Below are 23539 nucleotides of genomic sequence, written 5' to 3' on the forward strand. Positions count from 1 at the left end.
TAGCTCCGGTGGGCGGTCAGGGTTGCTTTCCTGATGAATGGTGAACTCTGACCCCAATCTCAAGTCCTTTTGCAGATTTCTTTTGCCTCTCTTTATTTAGCTGAAACCGTCGTCCACACAGTCCCTGATGAAGGAAAAGCATCACCCACAGCATGATGCTGCCATCTAACTTCACATTAGAGGCAGAGTGATATTATATGCACTGTTAATTTTCTCCTTCATCTGCATTTCACACACACACACACACACATATATATATATATATATATATATATATAATCCAGTTTTGGTCTGTATTATGTATATGTATTATTTTCCTTCACAACTGGCCTCTACTATCATGGAAAATTCTCTCAAGATCCACTAACGTCACAAAAGGTAAAACAGTTCAAGGGTTTTATTTATTTATTTTTTAATTCATTGTGATCACGGACGTTATTAACAGCGAATATTTCATCGCTTAATGGGATTTTATCGTTTGGAATGATGGGAGGGAAAGTGAACAAACAAGATTGTGTAACTTCAGTATGACAGCTGCAGTCTTTGCTCCTAGGTGTGGACAGTGACATTAAGTGGATTTACTGCCTAATCGCCGCTATTCTCGCGAGATTTGCTTACTTTTCGCCCCCAAATAACAGGGGGGCGAGCCCTCATTCAGATAAGTTACGTTCCGGCTCGCCTGTGCTCCGTGGAGTTATTGTTCACTTTGCAGCTCTGACAGTGTAGCCAATCAAGGTTCAAAGTCCTCCCACTGCTGTCTCTATCGGTTACAGTTGAGGTTAATTTTAGTAGCGTGCAAACAGTCTAACCCGAAGCGCCGCTCTTGAAAATGGTTTCTTTGTAAGAAAGAAAGAGACAGGGGGAGAGAGGAAAGAAGGAGGGAAAAAAAAGTTGTGCAGCGCTTCATTCGCGGATCGGATCGGCGGGACGTCCCTTCCCTTCAGCGACGTCGTCGGCTGATCTGAATTCCCCATCCGCTGAGACGCATGAGTGGAGTCTTACTTAGTAGGCGTTTTCTCGCCGGGAAGAAGGGGGGGGGAAAGTGGTTTGTTTGCTCTCCGTGCACTCTGCTTTAACTCCAAGGACGAGAGCCGAAGATGGCCTTTCGCTCCAGGCTGCCCGACCGAGACGAGACGAGGATGACCGAGAGGGATCGCATGGAGACCGTCGATGCATACGCGTGTCCAACTCTCGAACTCAGCCGAGCCGTGTCGGTGTCTCTGGGGCTGGACCCGCTGTCGTCTCCGCTCGGCGGTCTGAACCAGTGCCCCAGCAGCGCCTTCGGAGACTGCGAGCCCCCCGCCGCCGGCGGAAACAGTTCCTGCGGAGCGCCGGAGTTGGGCACGCCTGGAAGCGTGAGCTCGGAAGGAAGCAGGCTGGTTCGAGCCGACAGCAGCCTCGGAGTGGACGAATTTGGGGAGGTATGCCACGGTTTGCGGCAGGTGAGCTGCGTGGATCAGTTCAGTTCGGGGGACATGGACGCTGCGCAGACTGTGACGCGCGGCTCGGTCATCTCCAGATTCGTTTGCAAGGACTCGAGCATGTTCATGAACTCGATAGCGGAGGTTCCCACGACCCCTCAAGTGACTGAAGTTGGATCTTTGAAACCGTACTCCCCCTACTCTGCCGAGGCGAACCTGTACAGAGAGACCCAAGGTGTGTGGTGCGCCACCGAGCGCGCATACGGCGAGCGATCCGAGCCGCATAGAGGCGCATACGATGGACACAGTTTCTTGTGTAAATACTGCGGACAAACCTCTTTCGGACCCAGGCAAGAGTGCGACTGTGTGTGGTACAGGAGAGGTGAGCGGGGCAGTAAAGGCGGTGCGCCAGTTTCGACGGTTCAGGCGTTTGGCCAAGTGGAAAGTTACCCAGACGCGATTCCTCAAGGGCAAAGCGCTTTTTCCACTATCAAGACTGAACCTTCCGTTTGGGTGCACTGCACAGATCGCGGCTTCAGGTAAATTACTGCTTCTGAGTTCCTTTTTTTATTTGTTTCAAACCAAGAGGACAATCTTTTTCCAGAGCCGCCCCTAGCCATAAGCAAAGTAAGCAACTGCTTAGGGCACCCAGGCCACCAGGAGGACCGCAAGAGTTCTTGACCTCTCACGGAGAATATATGTTGTTTTCTCTTTGTACTTGAATTTTCCAAGTTCTTAGTCATAAAGACCGCCCCATTAAGCCAGAATTCCAACTAGGAGTGTCGGAGAGTTGCTCAGCAGCACCAAACTTTGGATCCAATATGGCTGCCGCTCATAAATCATGGGGAAAGTTGCCAAATGAAAACTATAAATTAGGATAGTTGATGATTTGTATCTCGTGAAACCTGTTGCATACACAATGTAGTGCAGTCTCTACTTGTGAACATGTTCTTTTAGTGCTTAGTTAAATTTTTATCAGCTTGTGCTCCTCCTGGTTGTTAACACCACAACAATTAGCTTCATGAGCCTATAACTCCTGTGTTATGGGTTCACGGATCCAAGCTTCTACCTCCAAGAAATCAAACATAACTGCATCTTTAAAAAAAAAATAATAATAATAATAAAAAAAAAACTACTGCCCAATTTTGTAGCAGTGTGTGGAGGGGGGAAAAAAATCAAATATTGTTCATTATAACTTAAATTATTTTCTAGCAAGGACCAAAAACCATCTCAAAACTTTTAATTTTTAGTTGCTTTTGATTAAACATTTGTTTTTATATAAAAAAATAAATGTATTCCTTTAAAAAAATTACTGTGGATATTTTTCTTTTAAACTTCAAGTTTTTAAATTTACCTCAGCCATGTATTCTTCTCCTTGTGTTAAAGTCATATTTTATATCTCAGGTAATTACAAACCAATCAATAATTAAAAGGTAAATAATTTTTTTCCCCCCTTCCAGACTCGGCTGAGTGTGCGTTGAATTGCTGCACTCCAGGCACGAATACCAAACCCAGGCTCGTCGCCGCAGTTTATTTACAGCTTCTTTTTTTTTCCTTTTTTTTTTTTTTTATTGAAACGTGACCTGGAAATGGGGTCTCAAATGAAATTCTTGTTCAGGGTTTTCCGTATAGTCTTGGGCCGGGTCTGGTCTGGGTCCTGCCACTTTTAATTTTCACGGGCTGTCAGTCAATCCCTTCTGCGTATGGTGGAAAACAAAAGAGCAACGTGTTGGGGGGCTGATGGTGATGGTGGTGGTGGTGGGGGGGGGAATCACGCTTCATTACAGCGACGTTACTGACAGGCACTTACTTTTAAAGCGCAGTGGTGGTGAACCCCCCTGATATCTGATTTCAAACCCAATTTCCTTTTGAAAAAGCCACATGGCATCAATAGATTGTGTGTTGATTCAAAAAAAAAAAAACCGTGACCGTGCCCCCTTCATTGGCCATGACTCGCATTGTTACTTTGTGGAATCATGGCCTGTCCCGCTGCAGCAGCAGCTGCGTATCTACACCAGAACTGAACCGCACACACACACACACACCCCCTCCGCCCCCCCTCTCTTTTTTTTTTCTTCTTTTTTGCGTTTTTCTGCTCTTGGCCTTGGCCGAGCTGCGTTTCAACATACAGCCGTTGTGAAGCAAAGTTCACCCAGTCCCCCCCCCAAAAAATGTCCAGAAACGTCCTTTTATTTGTGCTGCAGCTAGAGCCGACTTCCAGACGGGGAGTTAATGTATCTGCGTGGCCATAAACAAGAGATACAGCACCTGTTGCTGATTCGGTGCTGGGAGTGGAAGAATCTAAATGCCACGGGTTGCTGATTTCCAGGACTGTGGCATTCTTTAATCACAAGTTTTTATTTGTATCTTAGTTGAATTCATCTCTTGTGTCATCGGCTCTGTGTGACAGGGAAACTAGTTGTAATTGGATTACATTTTAAAGGGCTGGTGCTCTAATTCTCTGTGTGGAACAGATCCCACTGACCTTAATCTATAAATATATCTGATTTACTTTGTCCTTTCATGCTTTTTTTTTTCATGCATGTTATGACTGGAAGTCATAAAATGGACCCTGAAATACCCTGGTAGTGTTTCCTCACGCTCTACCATTTATGCATTTTAAAACCATTCAGACAGTGGTCGGTATTAGGCTGTCATGGCACGATCACTTATGCATTAACATTTTTTGAACCAAAAATACATCATTAGTAGGGTTTGCTATGGCTGCTATGGCCCACCACCCAGGGTGCCCTTGGGTTAGTGGGTGGCAAAAAAATAAAAGATATCGCACTCCACCTGTGCAACATGGAGTGGAGTGTAAACAGTGTTAGAAATGACGATTGTACATGTCTGCTGGCTAATTAAGTTGGTGTCTGCCTTGGTAATCCTGTGTAGGGTTTCATTAGATCTCGGCTGCATTCAATCCGTCTCTTTTTTTCATCTCTTCTCCGCGAGCGTCTGATTCCGGCTCGAGACACCTGAAATTGTTTTATAGTTAAAGAAAGGAATGTAGGGATATTATTATTGTGTTTATGAAACTTTACTGAAGGAGCGAGGTCCAGTGGCCTCGTCGGTGGCGGCTTTTCAGGAATATGGCTTACCGCCCAGGGGGCCAGTGTGAAAGGGGGTGTGGTGCAGGGTTGTGATATATATGGCGGCTCGCTCTGTTTGGGTTATAGATTTCTATTCACCATTAAGTTGAATTGGGGCTTCTGGGCTTTTTAATTTGATCAAAATGAAACAAAAAAAAAATCTGGAGTGAATAATTCAAAGTTAAACAAAAATTTATGAAACTTTTGTTCTGTTTGAGAAATCACTCAAATAAATCCTCGTCTTAGTCTTGTGAATCCAGTCTTGTGTTCTGCACTTCGACCCAAGGCGGCAGTGGGATGATAACATGATTTAGTTGCTTTATTTAAAACAGAAATGAACCATTTGTTTTGTACTGATGGTATATAAATGTATCATTTTAATTATAACAATCTTATCTGTTAAATTTTTATTGTTACTTAGATATGCAGACTTCAATAAATAAATCTAAAACGCGCATTAAACTTAGCAACACTTTTCAAGTACTTTTAAAGTACTATAAAGCAGTTTATAGAGGCGGTGCTTTTTTATTGTTCACATCATGATTGTTTGTAATTTCTTTCTTGCCCGTGAGAAAAAAAGTAGAAGCTTTCTTTCAGCCAGCTGGTTACAGTGTGCAGCTAACGTGTGGAGGGTGTCAGCCCTATTTTCCTCTCAAGCGGGAAAAAAAAAAAAAAAAAAAAAAACCTCTCCTGGTCTTTCTCTGGCATCTTATTTAAAGTAGGGCTTCAAAATAAAATCTATGATTTGTTTCAGATCAGATCCGATTTTAATCGATATTTTTCCCCCCCACCTCGATTTGTTTTTTAAAAAAGAAAGCGCAAATGACAGACAAATACTTTCAAAGAGTGGCTTTTATTTCAATTACCCTTTCCGTGAGTTGTATGATGGAGTAACAGGGCCAGGCTATGAGCCATTTTTTGTTTAATATTCAGAATATAATTTTCAGAATTTCTAGTGAAATTTAATTTCACTAGGAAAAAAAAAGTCTTAGTTTGTACAGTTCCTTTTTCAAAACGGACACAATCGTTTGCATGAATGTTTCAAATTCCTGCTACTTAAAATAATTTAATGCTGTGTTAAAATATAAAGTATTGATAAGTATTATGTGTTGTCTTTAAAACTGGTACCAAAGTATAACTTCACACAGCGCTCAACATTTCTAATTGTAGGTTTTTTTTGTTATTTTTCTTGTTGGAGTTCTCATAAAAACAGTACTTATTTGTCCTATGATTATAAATTTATTCACGTGTTATTCCAACTCAATTGTAGCACTTACCGTATGTTTGTAATATTCCGACTTTATTCTCGAAATTAAATCTAAAAACAAAATTGCAGCCAGGCAATAATAGTCCGTCGCAATGTTGACCTGAATTCAAAGTCCAAGCACATAGAACCTATGAAACACAAGATGGCCGCCCTGGTAGTGCTGACGTCACTTTGGAATATGGAAACCCAAGAACCACATTAATAATAAATAAATAAACCAAAATTTTCCAAAAATTGAAGCTTAAAAAATAAATAAATAAATAAATCGATTAAATGATAGAATCGATTTATCGCGCCGCCCTAAATTAAACATCTCCAGTCCAAACAATGATGGAAAACTTTAGCGATTCTTGAAACTGAAACATTTGAAAACCATGGCTTACCATCATAACCGTCACAATTTGCGTGTGTGTGTGTGCGTGCGTGCGTGCGTGCGTGTGTGTGTGTGTGTGTGTGTGTGTGTGTGTGTGTGTGTGTGTGTGCGTGCGCGCACACTTCCAGGCACGAGGATTTTTTCCCAGGCGTGTTCCTGTCAGACAGGAGAGTGTGTCAGGTGTGCGGCGATGACGCCTCGGGTTGCCACTACGGAGCGGTCACCTGCGGCAGTTGCAAAGTGTTCTTCAAGAGGGCTGCTGCAGGTGGGAGTGACGCAAACAACACCACAACACACACACACACACACACACACACACACACACACACACACACACACACACACACACACACACACAAGCATCCCTGAGTGCACATCAAAATTACAGTATGCATCCCCTGATTTAATTTTATACACCCACCTACTCTCTGCCGTCAGGGCACAGCGACCTGACATTATAAGGCCGAGCAGTTCGTTATCAGAAAACACCCACGTGGCGTTGCTATGAGTAAAAGGCCGAGGCAATGTGGATTCTTTTTTTTTTTTTTTTTTTTTTTTTGTGTGCCTCCAGGAAAGCAGAACCACCTGTGCGCCAGCCGGAACGACTGTACCATCGACAAGCTGAGGAGGAAAAACTGCGCCTCGTGTCGGCTAAAGAGGTGCTTCATGTCCGGAATGAGCCTGAAAGGTACGCAGCTTGTAGGCATGAAAACCTGAAGGAGAAAAAATGTGCCAAGAAGAGAAATGTAACAACAAGAACCTTTAGTTTAATATCTTCCTCAGTCTAACAAAGTTTTTTTTTTTCCAGGACTGACCTAATCTGTATTTATCTCCCATCTATTTTCCCCTCATCTCTGACCAGCTTTTTCTGTCCCTGCAATTAAAAAAGTGCGTCCCCAAAGCATTATGCCATCCCGCCGCCGTTTTCCACAGTTGGAGTGGAGTTTTCACAGTGATGTTCGCCATGCCTTCGACACACCCCAAACACAACTTTTATGGCTTTCTCATTGTCTCTCTTCCAAATATTTTAAGAACACTAATAGTACAGCAAACACTTTCTTCTTGCTGAGCTCTGCAGCACCTCTACGGTTATGTCGGGGCCTTCAGCTGCTTCCCTCCGATTCGTTTTCTCCGAGTTTTGCCGTACATGCGCTGTCTATTTTTAGGTTTTCGCTTTAAGCAGCGCTTTTGGGTTTAGGTTTTCTAACCTAAACCTTGCTTTTAAACGCCACATCTCTCTCCCTGACCTGTCTGCTGTTGGTTCTCCAGTGTTCTCTAACAAACCTCTAAGGCCTTCAGAGAACAGCTGGAGATTACATTACACACAGATGGACTCGATTTACGAATTAGGTGAAGGCAATTTCCTGCATTAGATTTTATTTAGGTCTGTCAGACCAAAGGGAGCTGAAACATATGCATGCCATACTTTTTCGCGTTTTTTTTTTTTTTTTTGGTTAAAAAAGAATGCCGAGAAAACACGTAGTACTTTGTGTTGGTCTACCGCATGAAAGTCCAATAAAACACACTAAGTGTGGCAAAATCCCAAGTTCAGAAGGTATGAACCCCTTAGCAGGCTGCTGTATTCGCTGTGCACATGGATAAAGAACGGGTCAGTGTGGTCAAATGCCTAAGATTCAGCAGAGCAGAACTGTTCCTGCTAAAATTTAGCGTGACAAATTCAATTCAGCGGAGGTCAAAAAGACCTTTTATGTCCTTTCTGTCTGCCTGTTGGCCTGCGAAGAGGAACTTAACTGACGTGTTGATGATAGGAAACATCACAAGAAGCTTGTGAACAACTTTAGCCTCATTTGTAGTAACCACGTGCTGCTGTTTTCTTTAGGGACATTATTTGGCGAAAAAGAAAGAGCTCACTTGTAAGTGGGGCTTCCTGTTTTAGCAATTTATCTTCCACCTGGTGTGTGATTGTAGGCCGTAGGCTGAAGGGAGCCGGACAGACGAGAGGGGGAGAGGAAGAACAGCAGCCTGGTGCCTGGGGGCATGGAGAGAGGGAAGGGAAGCACAACGTTGTCTTGGAGCCTGGAAATGCTGCTGCCAGGGCTCAAGGTGGGGAGGATTAGTGGCTCACGAGCTCAAATATCAAAGAGATTTGCAAAGAGTGTGACCATTTTATGTATATATATATATATATAATATAATTAATTCTTCTGCTCCTGTTTCTGTGTAAACTCCTGCAGGGCCTCAACTTTTAGGGATCCCCCCAACTATGCGCTCCTGCCTCTCCCTGCTCACCATCCTGCAGTCCATCGAGCCTGCCGTTGTTAACGCGGGGCACGACCCCGCCCAACCAGACAGCCCCGCCTCCCTGCTCACCAGCCTCAATGAGCTCGGGGAACGACAGCTGGTGACCGTTGTGCGCTGGGCAAAGGCGATACCAGGTAAACCGGTATGATCCGGGGCGAAAGAGGGGGCAGATTTTATTTTATTTTATTTTTTTTCGTGAAAAGCGCCGCAAGCTGAAAATACCTGCGGCAGCTGTCTCCCACTCAATACGTGATAAATAATAGCACCGCTTGGTCGGACCTGTTGACAATCCTCCACAGATACGCAGTTACTTGCGTGACTCATCAGATTATAGGGCCATGAAAATATTTCGAAAGCTGGCACGAGAATCACGGAGTATCTTTTAGCTCGGTGCCTGACCTCAAAAGGGTTGGATTTCATTTTAGGAGATTATCATGAAAGGTTATAAGCCGTTAATATCTCACCTGCAGCAGATAACTCTCGTGGCATTTTTATTCGGTGTGCATGTGGGGTCGCACGGTCCATCTCAGAACGTATCCAATTCTAAAAAGTATATATCACGATACTTTATGCTAGCATTCTGTGAAACTTTGAGCAGTTTTCTCGCTTTGCCTTTGCGGAATAATTTATCCAGCAGCTGAGGATTATTTACACAGGAAGTGGAGGTTGGAGGAGGTGCACCACTAATAATATTTCAGAGTGAAACACGAACTGAGAGAGGACATTTCCCATGTGAGTTAGAAAGCTAGCGTTCTCGTACATTAGCGGTCACCAATCGGGAGTTTCACACGTCGGAGAAAGACTCGGAAATGTTTTATTTTGAAAAACAGTTCGCCCCCTCTCACTCCGGCACTCCTACAAGTAACATTTGTCTCCCTGGCATCATCTCTCTATGCTTGTTGGCGCGCTTGAGACATACTTATAGTGCAGACATCTGACCCTAATGCAGACAGCTGGTCCAAAGCAAAGGATCTCCCAGCAGAATCCACCACACAGGCGCCCTGCTGAACGCTAAATCTGCTGCCGTGCTAAGCACAGCGCCGGTCACATGACCGCAGCGCTTCGTGCCAAAACAGATTTTGCACATGTGTCTCTTCAGCGTATTATCGTCACCCAATGCCCCTGTTTCCACCTATGCATGAAACGTTGTCCTGCGACACAGCGTGGGCCCGCAACTGCTTCGGTGCCGCCTGTAATTTTTGCCTTTTATACAGTTTTTGCATTTATTTCCGGGAGACTCAGACTGGGAAATGCTTCATGTGTCCTAAGAAGAGTTTCACGCAGAAAGGCTCGTCATTTTTATGATCCTCAGCTTCTGTGTGTACAACCATCCAAAGAAAAACATAGGGTCATAAAATATGCTTTACTCAGAAGATTGTGGATTTTTTTTTTTTTAGATTAGATCTTTGTAAATGCATGTAGGCTGAAGGAAGAAACCACAAGAGTTGTCTAAGATCAACTGCTTGCAAACTTAAAAAAAAAGAAAAAGAAAAAAAAAGGCCCATCCCTTTAACACTGAAGCAGTCTGGTGCAGAGCGAGCTAGCCTGTTCAACTATAAGCCACTAGAGGGAGATGTGTTCTTGTTTATGGAGATGATAGAGAAATGAAAATGCAAAGCAGGGTCTCTAGTATGATCTTTGACATTATTACGGTCTAACTTTTATTAATTGAGTTAATCAGGATATTATTCATATTATTATTATTATTATTATTATTTATAGTTTTCCCATTTCCTAAAATGTCCATTTTATCAACAGGTTTCCGTGACCTGCATGTGGACGACCAGATGTCCGTGATTCAGTTGTCATGGATGGGGGTGATGGTGTTCGCCTTGGGCTGGAGATCCTACACGCTCACCAACTGCTCCATGCTCTACTTTGCGCCCGACTTGGTGTTCAACGAGTAAGTCACGCGAAAAAGTTTTTTTTTACCCGTCCCAGACGTCTAAACTTGAAGGAGTTCTTGGTAGCAAGTTGAGCGAGTTGACTAAAGTTTCCCAAGCCTGTCGCTTCGTCTTAAGAAAGCGGGGGGGAGGGAGGAAAAAGTTTGTTTGGGGCGTAATCAGTTGTAATAATCGCAGCGGCGTGGGGGTCTGTTGGAAATATCGGGAGATTTCCACCTGTCACCGTCACTGGGAAGCAGAACCACGGTGGAATACGCGGTTCAGAGGAAGACTGACTAATCAAACAATAAAACGCGTGCTTTTTCAAGACGCGGCGGTAAACAAGCGCGTTCTGATCTTACCACTTCCTCTGCGTCTGATACGCGTGGCCGCAGAGGGATCACCTCTGATGATTTATTCCATTTAATCTCTCTTTTACCGAAGCAGTCGTCTCATCAAGATGTTTGCTTTCGTTCACCTTGATACGCGCCGCAACCTTCCAGCCTCCACCCAAAAACCTGTCTTTAACTTCAACTTTCGTCTTTTGTCTCTGCTTTGAACTTACAAAAACAAAACAAAAAAAAAACCGTACTGCCGCTTTTATCACAAATCTCAATGCGTGATATGCATGTACACAGTGTCTTACAAATGCATTCATATTCATGGAGTGGTAAAGCCAAGTTTGTCACCAGTGATGTTGCAAACTTCTGGAAGTTGGTGCTTTTGTTAGATGAGACCAAAATGGAGCTTTGTGTCTTACATGAGTTTCAAAAAGCTTAACCGTGTACATTATGAGCGTACCGCTGCCACTGAAAGACGCGGTGGTGGCGGCATGCTTCTGATGACTTTGGAGGAGTTGCTGAGGCAGTCTGTTGACACGCCGTCCATAAATCTGGTTTTTGTGGAGAAGGAAGTCAATGTCAGATTAATGGTTACCACAAGCCATAGTAGTGACTTGTGGGTCAGGAGTCACGTTGACAGAATATTTCCTGTATTTGACTTTTTTTTTCTTTTTTTTTTTTTTTTCAAACGATGGCAAAATCTCATGATCGTCAAGGTCATTTAGATGGATTACAACTTACATTCTTGATTACTCGGTGCATAAGTGCGAACATTTTCAACTTACTTTGCGCACAGAGTACATCCCAGAGGAAACTAATTCAATCACTAAAAAGAAAAAAAAATCCTTCTGAATATCAGCTCTGACATGGACGCAGAACCGACTGCATCTTGCTGACCAGGAGCTGACAGAGTTATGGACGGGGACACTTTGGAGCGTGTCCGCTTCCAAAACGCATTCGAGTGCTGCTTTTAATTCCTGTCTCCAGAGTGGTGGCAGAGCTCAGACTGGCGTTTAGATCTATACCCGGAGCCCGGCCCAAATTTCGGGTTTTGTCAGCACAAAATAATTTGCTGGATGGACAGGTTGGGTCGGGATTCTTTGGCGCCTTTAACAAGTGTGCAGCAAATACAGAACAGGTAAAACTGAAGCGAGTGCTATGTTGTGAATGCTCCGTCTAAACAGAGGAGCAGGCAGTTTACTTTATTGGAGAAAGAAATGAAGAAAGGCACAGAAGTTAATTAGACTGCAACAAGTGCAGCGCGCTGGACAAGTAAAAGCCTACACGCCCCCACCCTGCTCCGCTCCTATCAGTCACACATCCCAAATGATTTGCACCTGACTCACCATGCGGTTACAACAAGCGCCAAAACGGAGCTGGGTCTAAAAACGAAATGGGGTTGTTTAATTTCATTGTTTGGATGTAGTTATTGGGGGAAACAGCCAGTGGTTTTTGTGGAGAAAAAGTAAATGTGCTCATTTGCTTGGTGTATGACGGGATCTGGATTCTCTGTTCATTGTTAATTAAACCAAATAAAAATTAAGTGCAATTGAATAACCAGAATTCAATCGCAATTATTTAAAATTAAGCGCATTGTTATTTAAAAAAACAGAATACGGCCGAATTATTTGACTCCGTCAGAAACGTCTTTGGTTCTGGTCAATCGAGTCCAACATTTAACTTCTTGGGCAACTGTGTTTGGGCAAAAACTAACTTTATATTACCCTGAACACAGTGTCTTTGTAGTGAGTAATGGTGGTTGCAGCAACCTGCTGTAAGGAGCAAGATTAGAAGAAAAGCTGTTAGAGGCTAAGAGACTGCAGAGTGCGACAGGAGAACAACACTGAGCATACAGACAAAGCAACAAGCAAAGGGTTTTAGTCCAAAGTAGGTAGTAGTGTTTGAATGGCTCTGAAAGTCCAGCCTGAGATACTGTGAGAAGACCTGTTCAAAGACACTTTCTGTTCAGTCCAGGTGAAACTGAGCTACTTTGCAGAAACAAAATGGGCGAATTTCAGTTTCGATCTTTGGGCAAAGGCCCAAATGATTTGTTATTTAGTCATTGGATATTTACAAAACATTTCAAAAACGATGCATCATTTTCGCTCTGCTTCACTATTATGCACTACTTTGTGTTGGTCTAAATTCCCAGTAGAAATCACATTAAGGTGGCGCGGTGTGACAGAGTTCCGTAGGTATTCGCCGTTTTGCGAAATGCTAAACGTTCGCCGCCGCCTTGCAATCCAGTTGAACTGCTGTGAGCGGCGTTCTGATGGCGTACAGCCAGTCATGCGCCTTCTCAATTTTTCTGCCATTTTGTGTTACATTAGCAAAACACTCGTTCTCTGCGCGTTAGACCTCCGTCGCTCCTACAGGGCCGCCCGCAACCGCCGCGGTTAATGGATACGCCTGCCCGTGTTGCTGACCCTCATTTTTCTCTGCCCATCTGTCGTTCTCCTTTTCTATTATCCATCTAACTCATTTTTCTCTCACCCCTGCCGCGCTTTCTCCGATCTCCTCTTCTCTCGTCCCCACAACTATTAATCCTCTTCCTCTTCTCTGTGTGTTTCTGCCAGAACATCTCCTGGCTTCACACTTCTGCTTCTGTCACACCTTGTATCCGATCACTCCTCTCTCCTCCCTCTAATACTGTTTGGCTGATTTTTTTTATTTTTCCCCCCCCCCCCGCCCCCATTTTTCCTCCCACCATCCCAGCCAACGTATGCAAGTGTCCAGCATGTACGAACACTGTGTGAGGATGAAGCTGCTCGCCCAGAGGTTCTGCAAGCTGGAGGTTACCGAGGAGGAGTTCCTCTGCATGAAGGCCCTGGTCCTCTTCAGTATCAGTGAGTCACCCGGGATCATTTCCAAAAAACAGCCCCGTTGAAGTGAAATACGACTTGAACAGAGCGCGGCCCATGCTCCGGAGAATTGATGGGGAGGGATAAAGCCTGTGAGAGTTATTGTTGTGTTCTGGCTTTGTGGTCACAGTGCCAGTGGAGGGCCTGAGGAGCCAGCGCTGCTTTGACGAACTGCGGACCTCCTACATCAAGGAGCTGGACCGCTTAGCGAGCCACCACGGGGAGACCACCCGGACACAGAGGCTGTTTCAGCTCACGCAGCTACTGGACTACCTCCAGTCGGTAATACATGGGACTCTGTAACCCAACCCTCCACCCCCCCCCCCCACCCCCAACCCCTGAACCTGCCTCCTTCCTTCCACTCCTTACTTGTTGCTGATCTGTTACGCAAGTGTCATTTTGTCATTTTTGGCTTTCATCAGGTGAAAGTCATTTGGATTTCAGAACACTAACACTGTATTTGGCTCCCGGCAGTACAGTGTTGGTTTATTTTTACCGAACGTGTTCAGGTTACATTAACAGAGCCACTTATTCTGTTTATGTAATTAAAAAAGAAAGAAAGGAATAACTGCCTTGGCAGACAAAGGTTCAGTTCAGCTCTTCTCATCTCCTCTGCTCTGGCTCCACCTGCTGGCTGCGGAGTGTCACTGCTGAAATTCAAAAAATGCTGTTTGGTTTAAGCCGAGTGATAATAATACGAATAAAAACCAAGACATATTTAATTTCTCCCCAAAAATTCTAATTAATTACCCATTTCCCCCTGCTTTTTAATTGTGTATTTATTTATTTTTCACATTTTGTCACATCAAAAAGGCTCAGACATATTGCCTGTTCCCAAAAAAGAAAAAAAAATGACACTAATATTTTGCTTGGGTTGTGGGACCTATTCGCTGTGGCGTAGTTTCAATAAGCTTATTCACTGTCACCATGTTTACTTCTATCCAGATTTGCATTTAGCTTTCGCCAAGGTCGTGTAGAAACGATAGGAGAACGAGACCACAGTGGGATCAGTCTCCAGCACATCCCGGGTTCTGGACTCTGGTGGCGACAATTATGTTTCATGCTTCTTGAATTTCAGCTCGGTAAATTTCGCCGTTGCCATCTTGGAATACACCAGTGCCGTCAGGTTGGGGGGAAACGCGTCCGTTGATGGAACAACCTGGTCATTCGGTATATTCAGGTTGTCAGCTGACCACAATCTTTGGGTATGTAATGTTGCTGAACCTGACCGACTGCAGCAACCTCAGATCATAGCACTGCCCCCCACAGGCTTGCATAGCAGACTCCAGGGACGATGTCTGCATCAATTCATCTGCCTCTTTTCATCCCAGAACAGGATAAATCTGGACTTGTCAGACCACATGACCTTCCTACATTTCTCCAGAGTCCAGTCTTTAAGCTTACTCTGCCTCTCTGATCAGTGCTTTGCTTAAGGCTAGACAGCTGTTTAGGCTTAATCCCTTAAGTTCCCTTCGCATTGTGCATGTGGAAATGCTCTTACTTTAATCTCTGGCTAGAGCCGGGAGTTCTGCTGTTGTTTTTTTACGACGTGAATTCACCAAATGTCTAAATGACCGCAGATCCAGATCGTTTCACATGTTGTCCCAACCACATTTCTTCTGCGAAGATGATGGTTCCCCGTTGTCTGTCCAGTTTGTGTTGGACAGCCCTTAACCCATTTTTTTGTAGTTTCTGGCTGGGTTTCCCGCAGAAAGCCCGGCGGTAGGGGCTCTGGAGCAGTCAGTCAGCGCCCCACCATGTTTTTGTGTTAAAAAATGTCAAAAGTTCACAGGAAATTTAACAATATGACTAGGTAATTATATGTTATTGGAAGACATTGTTGACAATATTTAAACACACCAAACCAATACAAAAAAAATATAGTTAATTATTAGCTTGGTCCTAAAACAAGTTACGTAATGCTGGTCACATTCAGAGCCAACCCAAGACATTGAGTGGACTAAGTAGCTCTCAGGGCCCCCAAAACCTTCTGGGACCCTCATTGTTGCTTATATTTTAACGCAGATGATAGATCTATAATTGTAACGTTTGTTTATCGAGAATGACAATTCAATCAAATCTGAACCAATGGTTTCAGCAGAGATAAATTAAAAGCCTTAAATTGTTTAATATTTAAATGTAAGATTTAAAAAAATTGGCAAGTTGCCTTTTTGAACATGCAAAAACATACATCACTACATCTCTATATGTTGCTTCTGACGTTCTTAACAGGAAGCGAGGGGCCCTAACTTATATTCTGCTTAAGGCCCCATAAAATCATGTGCCAGCCCATGAACCAAAATGGACAATGTAAAGTTATCTAAATATACTTAGGGTACAAAATTCAAGAATTAAATAATGTCTGCTGCTTGGTGTGGTATTTTGCTCTGCTGGTTGCGATTGGTTGGTATTTATCCAAGCGAACGCAGGATTTGTAAGGAACACCGGCTGAAAAAGATCCGCCTGTGATCGTCTGTTGTGGTTCATCGACATTTAAAGCTTCTTCAAGTTGCAGGCACGTGCCGGAACATGTATCGAGGGAGCAAGTGTGAGGTTTGAAAGCACATGCCGCACACTTTTCTTTGTTCTCACTGCTGCTCTCAAAACAAACACCCGCAACTATTTGTTAACTCATATTTGCGGTTCGCATTGAGCGGTACCGGCTTTTACACTTGCCGCTTACCTTGGTGTAGTAAGCGTCAGCAAGGTGACGCTCGGCGACGCTTCTGCAATGAGAAAACCTCATTGCAGAAGGTTTTCTTGGCTTTCTACAATGAGTTCTTACAGGGTGGTTTATGCGAATGCGGGTACAGGTGAACCTCCTCTGCAGGAACACCATCCGAATCACCCGGTTTGAGAGAGAGGCGGCGCGTGCGATCCGCAAAGCGGTGCATGACCAGACACGACGACAACACACACAGGCGGCCAACCCAGACGGTGCGATTAGTGCGCCCAGTTCAATGCATCACCTACCCATGGGTTCTATCACTGTTTCTGGTGTATGAAAACCTTCTCTAAAATGAATAAACAAGCGACGCTTAGAGTAAAATAGCTTGTTGTCTGCTGAAAGATACTCATTTCCATAATAATTATCCTGTTTGAGGCTCTGACCTATTAGCTTTCATAATCAAGGTGGTGAAGTTTTTGGACAGGCAGTGTATTTTATTGGGATTTTATGGGGATGGATGAACACAAAGTAGTGCATAATTGTGAAAAGGAAGGAAAGGAACACATGGTTTTCAACTTTTTTTTACAAATAAGACTAAAAGAAGGTGTGACGTACGTTTGGCTTCAGCCATCTTCATCAATATTTTGTTCTCTCAACTTTTACTCCAGTCATCTCTCTTCCAGCTCTGCACATCTCAACACTGAAGTCTTTAGCACAGGTTCAGTCACTTTTGATGGAAAGTGTCTACGAATAACTTTCCGAGTCTTGCTGCATATTTTTGAGTGAATTTGGACTTTGAATAGGCCATTCCAACACATTAATAGGTTTCGATCTAAACCAGGGATCTGCAAGCTGTGCCTCTGGAACCAAAGTTGGTTTTCCTGACCTTCTTTGGCTAAAAATAAAAACATTGGCTGGGATGTATTTTTTAAATAATGATATGGCAGATATAGGGTTTAGGAGTTTTTCAGGGTTTTTTTTTAATGAAATATTTGGATTGAATTTAAACAGAGCGGCACAAAAGTAACAAAAAATGACAAAAGCACCAGTGATATGTTTAGCTTCATCAATCTTGTCAATGGGTTGGAAACTAAAGCACGGACAAAATAGCTGCTTCCTCTCCGTTGATCATCACAATTGTCACAAAAAGTAATAGTATATAAAAATTTACTAAGAATTAACAAGTGAAAGTCAGACTTTGCTTTTAAACTGTGCTCCAACAGGATCATTTTGAACAAACTAACTACTGAAACAGGCATTGACAAAAACGACAGAACCTGTAACTCACTGCAATCAAACGACTTCTATAGCCGTCAGTGAGACCGCTGCGACTTTCCACAGGTATCTTGGTCCGCTCCTCCTGCTCCAGTTCTCTCACGTTTGAAGGTTGCCTTCTCCATGTTTCAGCTCCCTCCACAGATTTCCAACAGGATTTAGTTGAGGGCTCATAGAAGGCCACTTCAGAACAGTCCAGTGTTTTGCTTTTAGCCGTTTTTGGGTGTTTTTAGCTGTGTGCTTTGGGTCATTACCCTGCTGGAAGACTCACGACCTGCGACTGAGACCGAGCTTTGTGACGCTAGGCAGCACATTTTTCTCCAGAATGCCTGGTCTTGAGTTTTCATAGTGCCCTGCACAGATTCAAGACGCCCTGTGCCAGATGCAACCTCAGAACATAACCCAGCCTCCTTAATGTTTCACAGTAGGGACAGTGTTCTTTTCTTGGTTTTCTTCATTCTTGGGTCTGTGAATATAGAACTGCCGTGCCAAAAAGCTCCAGTTCTGTCTCCTCTGTCCAAAGAACTTTCTCCCAGGAGCTTTGTGGTTTGTCACTATGCATTGTGGAAAATTCCAGTCTTGCTTTTTTTTTTTTTCCTCGCTTTGGTCTCCGCCTTGGTCGTCTCCCACTTTGGCTCGAAGCAACGATGGATGGTGCGATCTAACACTGGCGTACCTTGACCTTGGAGCTCACCTTTAATTTCTTTGGAGGTTGTTCCAGGCTCTTTGGTTACCATTCTTGCGATCCTGCTCTTCAATTTGTCATCAATTTTCCTCCGGCGGCTATGGAGGTTGGCTGGAGTCCTGCAGACCTCAGACGTCTGAATAATATGTGTAATTGTAATCACAGGAGCGCCAAGCTGCTTAGAGACAGTCTCTCTCGTAATGCTAATTAGAGGACACACCTTAGCTTAATATACGGTATCTCTGTCGTCAATTATGCCAACCTTTTTTCTTTTTTTTAGAAATACCAGCATTTTTGTCCAGGTCTGTTTCTTTAGTTTTATTTTTATCAAAATGATTGAGTTTAACCACATTTCAAAACCAATGCCTGCTTCTTATAGCTTAATTTCTTTGTAAATGCTTAGTTTTCAAGTTATTTCAGTGACCATTGTGGATTTTCTTTTGTGTTTAATAGAGTTACCAATTATTTTTCTACATGTGCTTTTTTATTATGATTTTTCCATAAATTTAAATATCACGTAGATGTTCTTTTTATTTTTAAACTAAAAAAAAAAAAAAAAATGCAACAGTAGATTATATTTAGGGAGGTCTCTTTGGCTTGTAAATGTCCCAAAATCCCCTGACCTAAACCATCCCAACACCAATTTAACTGTGTTTAGGGTAGTTTTCCTTCTGGAAGTCGAAACTCCACCCTTGTTTCAAATCTTTTGCAGCCTTTAGTGGTTTAATTTGGTCGCACTGGATTTTAATTGGGGCATCAGTACAGAAAAAAAGGGGGCAAATACAAATAAATACCACAGAAAAAAAAGGTTAAAAGGAATATGAATACTTTGAGGTTGACGTTTTTAAACATCTGTGCTATCAGGTTATGAACTACTGCAGCAATAAACCGTCTATGCCGTCTTTATTAGCAGTGTCAGCTCAGGATAGTTAACCACCCTCACAGGAATGCTTACTTTTCCCCCGGCAAACCAGACCGACTGAGAAAAATTAGCAGCAGACGTTTGACTTCTAAAAGTCGTAAATTACGCTGCGTCTCTTTACATTCACAGAGTCTGAGAAGTCAGATGGTATGGCTAGACGGGAACCTGAAAACTCACAGAACGCGTTGCCAGATTTAAAGGGGGTCACATAGTTTTTTTTTTTTTTTTTTTTGTCCATCCATCCTCTACCATCGTTTCTCTCCCTCTCTTTCTTTCTTTCTTTCTTTAAAACATCTGCACACATTTGCCTCCAAGATAAATTCCATCAGTAAAAGCTGAAATAAATCACCGGCTGAGAGCTTGTTTATCATGCGGACATGTCAGGCAGGCTGTGAGCTTTCTGTCTGCCGAAATTTATCGCCCAAGTATTTGTCGTTATGACCCGAGGGAGCGCCTGAGAACAGACTTTTATTTACACAAAGTAAATGTTTTTACTCAAGGAAAAAAGGCTTACAAATCACTTACGCTCGGATGGATATCTTTTTATTTTTAGCAAATTAATACATCAGCAGCTCTACGGGTCCCGCTGACATTTTAAAAATAACAAATGTTTTGCCACTAGAGGGAGCAAGTCGACCACTTTCCTCCAGAAGTGGAAACAATTAAGTGCCAGCAGACAAACTCCTGAGATCATTGATCGGTGTGTAACCGCGAGAGGATCGGATCTCTCCTACAGAGAGCAAGTTTTGTCCCTTAAATGCTCTGCTGTGTGTGTCACGAGTTGGAGAGCAGCCAGAGAAGAGGCAGAAGACCAGAACTGATTAAGGTCTCGCAGTTCAGGCCTTTTTTTTCTCTCTCTCTCTCTCTCTCCTTTTTCCACCCATCTGTGGAGCGTAGAACATCAGATGTCTTTTTCAGCACTAACCGCCTCGTGCACACGTACGTCCTAACCACGTCTCTCTCTCTCTCTCTCTTTTCTCCACCTCGTTCTCTCCTCCATCTTAGGTCGTGAGAAAGCTGCACCAGTTCACCTACGACCTCTTCATCCAAGCTCAGTCCCTGCAGATGCGTGTCAACTTCCCGGAGATGATCTCCGAGATCGTCAGCGTTCACGTGCCTAAGATCCTCTCGGGCATGGTCAAGCCCATTCTGTTCCACAACACGGCCTGAGGGGGATTTTTCCTCCGGGTGGATCTGAAACACGACGGAGGCGCGTTGCGGTTTTCACGAGGTGACGGAGCCTTTCAATCGGACCCTGACAGACGGAGGGGATGGCACATTCTTCCAGTGTTTTGTAATCCAGTAAAAGTCCACTCTGCTCTTCTTTCTCGCTGCCTGCTCAGTGCATCACACACACACACACACACACACACACACACACACACACACACACACACATACATACAGCACATGGGTTTCTCTCTTTTTTTTTGGGGGGGGGGGGGGGGGGGGTTTCTTGGAGAGCTGATCACAACACTTGCATGCATTCCTGCACATCAGCCAACGGAGTTGGGCATGTAAAACCTCTTCAGCTCTTCTTACTGATTACTGTCAGCTGAAAGATAAAGCCAGTATCGTAGTGAGAAAAACATGTTTGCAGAGTTCTCAACCCCAAAAAGCTTTTCTTCTGTGTGCTGCAGTATGACATTTGAACTAGCTTTTTTCCACAATGAATGTGATTGTGTGCACCTGACAGAGAGAGAAAGAGAGAGAGAGAAAAACTGCTTGATTGGCAGTTAATAATAACACAGTTGTGACTTGCATGCTAAGAGGAAAAGTTATCTCGCCCGAAGGCATATAAAAACATTTTTAAAAGCTGTTCTCATGTCTTAGAAAAAGAAAAAAAAACTTTACAAAAAAAAAAACTTGGCAAATAGTTTTATGTATTGTTCAGTGTGTTAAAATGAACACCTTTAAAGTGCAAGTGACTGCGGTAAAGCTGATTTTAAGTGTATATTTATGAAAAAAAAACAACTTTGGATCCAAGTAGAAAATGATCAGAAAGAAAAGTCTCAAATACTTGTTTGCCTCAGTTAACACTGAGGGGAACTTTATAAAAAAAAGAAAAAAAAGAAAAAAGAAGCTTTTTGGAGTGCCAAACACTGTTCAAGTACAACTTTTTCAAAGTGGATATTTCATAATGCTGTGGAACTTTTCTACCGTTTCTTAAAGGTGTTCTTTGCAAAATGCTTTCTTGTGTGTCGTCATGTGTTCATTGTAGCTTCGATAATAAATGTCCAGTAAAGACACTACGTGTTGGTTGCTGTGTTTCTTGCATAAGCGATGTTGGATTTATGGGCCAAAGCAGAGACGGTATCAGTGAAGACGCAAAAACCCTAACAGGGTTTTAGCATTTAGCTAAAACTTTGAATGTTTTTCTAACTTCTGGACATTTTTAAAGTAGGAATGAGGAGAGTTGCTTTTTGATAATTGGCACCGTTAATAAAGTTGAAACTGTTTGAAATGTAAAAAAAACAAAAACAAAAAAAAAAACATTTGCAATCATTTTTGAAGTATAAATACAAAACAAGGTGAGTTAAATTGCTATTTAACAAAATCAATTGGGCTATAGTAATGTAAACCTCAGACAAAACAGGGAATATTTCAGTTTTTATCTCGTTAAACCAATGGAGTTATGAAAGACAATCAACATTTCATAATTTCCAGGATAATAGCATGTAGTCTGAAAGTTCAATACTTTCAGACTACATGCTGAAAGTATGTAGTCTTTCAGCATGTAAGTCAAAAACCAAACATGAAGACGCAATCATCTGGTTGGTCTTCAGTTTTAACAAGAAAAGAGTTTGTATTTAAGGGATGAAATGCTTTTAAAATAATAAAAAAAAAACTTTTAGGCCTATTGTAACAGGCTAAATGTAAACCTTTTCCCTGACAACCAAAACTAGGACGCGCCATGGCAACAGTCAGATATGCTAGCTTACTGATAACTCTGACACTTAGCATTAGCACCGTGGCTAAAGGAGATAAATCTGGAAACAAGCTTAAGTTTTTGCTCCAACAGAAAAACTCCTCTAACCACACATCTTGTGACTTGTTTCCAACAGCGTTGATATATTATTTCATAATAGAAGTCATCTGAATATCGCAGACACCAGCTAACTGAATTGACATATTTAGAGTCTCATCTTTAGCTTTAGTTGGGATTTATTACCAAAATAAAAGAGCTAATTTATGGACTTTACATCATAAAACTAATGTGCTTCATCATAACTTAAAGAACAAGAGTGGCTGACATTTAATACTCTCCAAAGTTCCTTTTTATAGCATAGTGCTGTATTTACAGTTTCAAGCATAGATTTTTCTGCTTGTGTTTAATTGTCTGTCAAATTGATTTATTTCTGCCATGTTTTCCACCAGCTAGACAGGCTCTACAGGACACAACACAAACAGAAATAATGGAGTTGACAGCTAAATAAACGTAGCAAATTTAAACAAGAAGTTGTGGAAATTAGTAATTAGTGGATCAAACAAAGGACTAAGCCCATTTTCTTCCTAATCCTTGTCGAATAAATATAATCTTTTATTAATTATTATTATTTTTGATTTGGGTACATCTAGACTTTTCTTGATATTTTCAAATTGCCATTTCCGTGTGGTTGTTTCTTGTCTTTTCTGACTTGTCAAGACTAACACACAGCTGCCCCACTTGGCCTGCTTCCTTATGTTTCCCATTTTGAAGAGTGGCCAAGAGAAGACGCAAGGGTTTGTTAACTTCCCTAGAAATTATGATGAACTATAATATATAAATAATGAAAATTAATAGTTAAATTGCTGACATATTCTTTCATTTATTATTGTGGCATTTAGCAAACAGGAATAATTTCAGTAATTTTAACTGACCAAGAACAGGAGAAGTTTGGTCTGAGTTCATTTTAAACAGTGAAAAAAAAAGATGTCTTCTCATTTGGTATATATTTATATATATGTGTGTATGTATGTGTGTGTGTTTTATGGTGCAGCATAGCTTTTAGCCATTCAAGTCTGAATACATTATACCATCTAGTGGCGCTTTAGCTAAATAAAATCGGAAATAAGCATAAGTGGGACATCTGTTGGATCTATTGACATTTGCCCCGCGACGTAATTGGACACAGATTCACTCCCGTGTTTCAGAGCAGTTTCCATTCAACGGTCACAAGCGTGGACCTCTGCGCACTGAAGGGCTGCGGTAAATAAAATATACATGAAACAGACATGGAAAGATTCGGGGGTCAACGCACTCAGAGGTCGGGGCGCTCTGACAATCAGACGAGGACGTCTTCGCTCTCGCTTCTGCCTGGAGCGGCAAAACCGACGACTCCTTAAAACGTAGCAACTCGCTGCCCGTAAAGTAACAGAAAATGGGATATTAATTTCTTACTGATCTTGAATGAGCTGATTTATGACAGATCAAATAAAAAAAGTGTACTTTAACGTGTCAAACTATGTAGGCTTTTTTTTTTTTTTTAGAGATTGAAAGCAATTAAAT

The 23539-nt window shown here is 42.6% G+C and overlaps 1 protein-coding gene across 1 annotated transcript; it reads left to right on the forward strand.

Annotated features, from left to right (window-relative positions):
• Window positions 1-653: 653 nt before the first annotated feature.
• LOC106939331 (androgen receptor-like) lies at window positions 654-20446 on the forward strand. The gene is made up of 9 exons (XM_015021699.1): window positions 654-1960; window positions 6282-6418; window positions 6725-6841; window positions 8083-8217; window positions 8349-8549; window positions 10174-10318; window positions 13355-13485; window positions 13631-13782; window positions 20056-20446. The coding sequence occupies exons 1-9, from the start codon at window positions 1098-1100 to the stop codon at window positions 20218-20220; spliced, it is 2046 nt and encodes a 681-aa protein (XP_014877185.1). The 5' UTR covers window positions 654-1097; the 3' UTR covers window positions 20221-20446.
• The last annotated feature ends 3093 nt before the right edge of the window (window positions 20447-23539 follow it).

This window comes from Poecilia latipinna, unplaced genomic scaffold, assembly GCF_001443285.1.
Source record: "Poecilia latipinna isolate Pla-1442-1.1 unplaced genomic scaffold, P_latipinna-1.0 Scaffold2833, whole genome shotgun sequence".
Classification (NCBI taxonomy): Eukaryota; Metazoa; Chordata; class Actinopteri; order Cyprinodontiformes; family Poeciliidae; genus Poecilia; species Poecilia latipinna.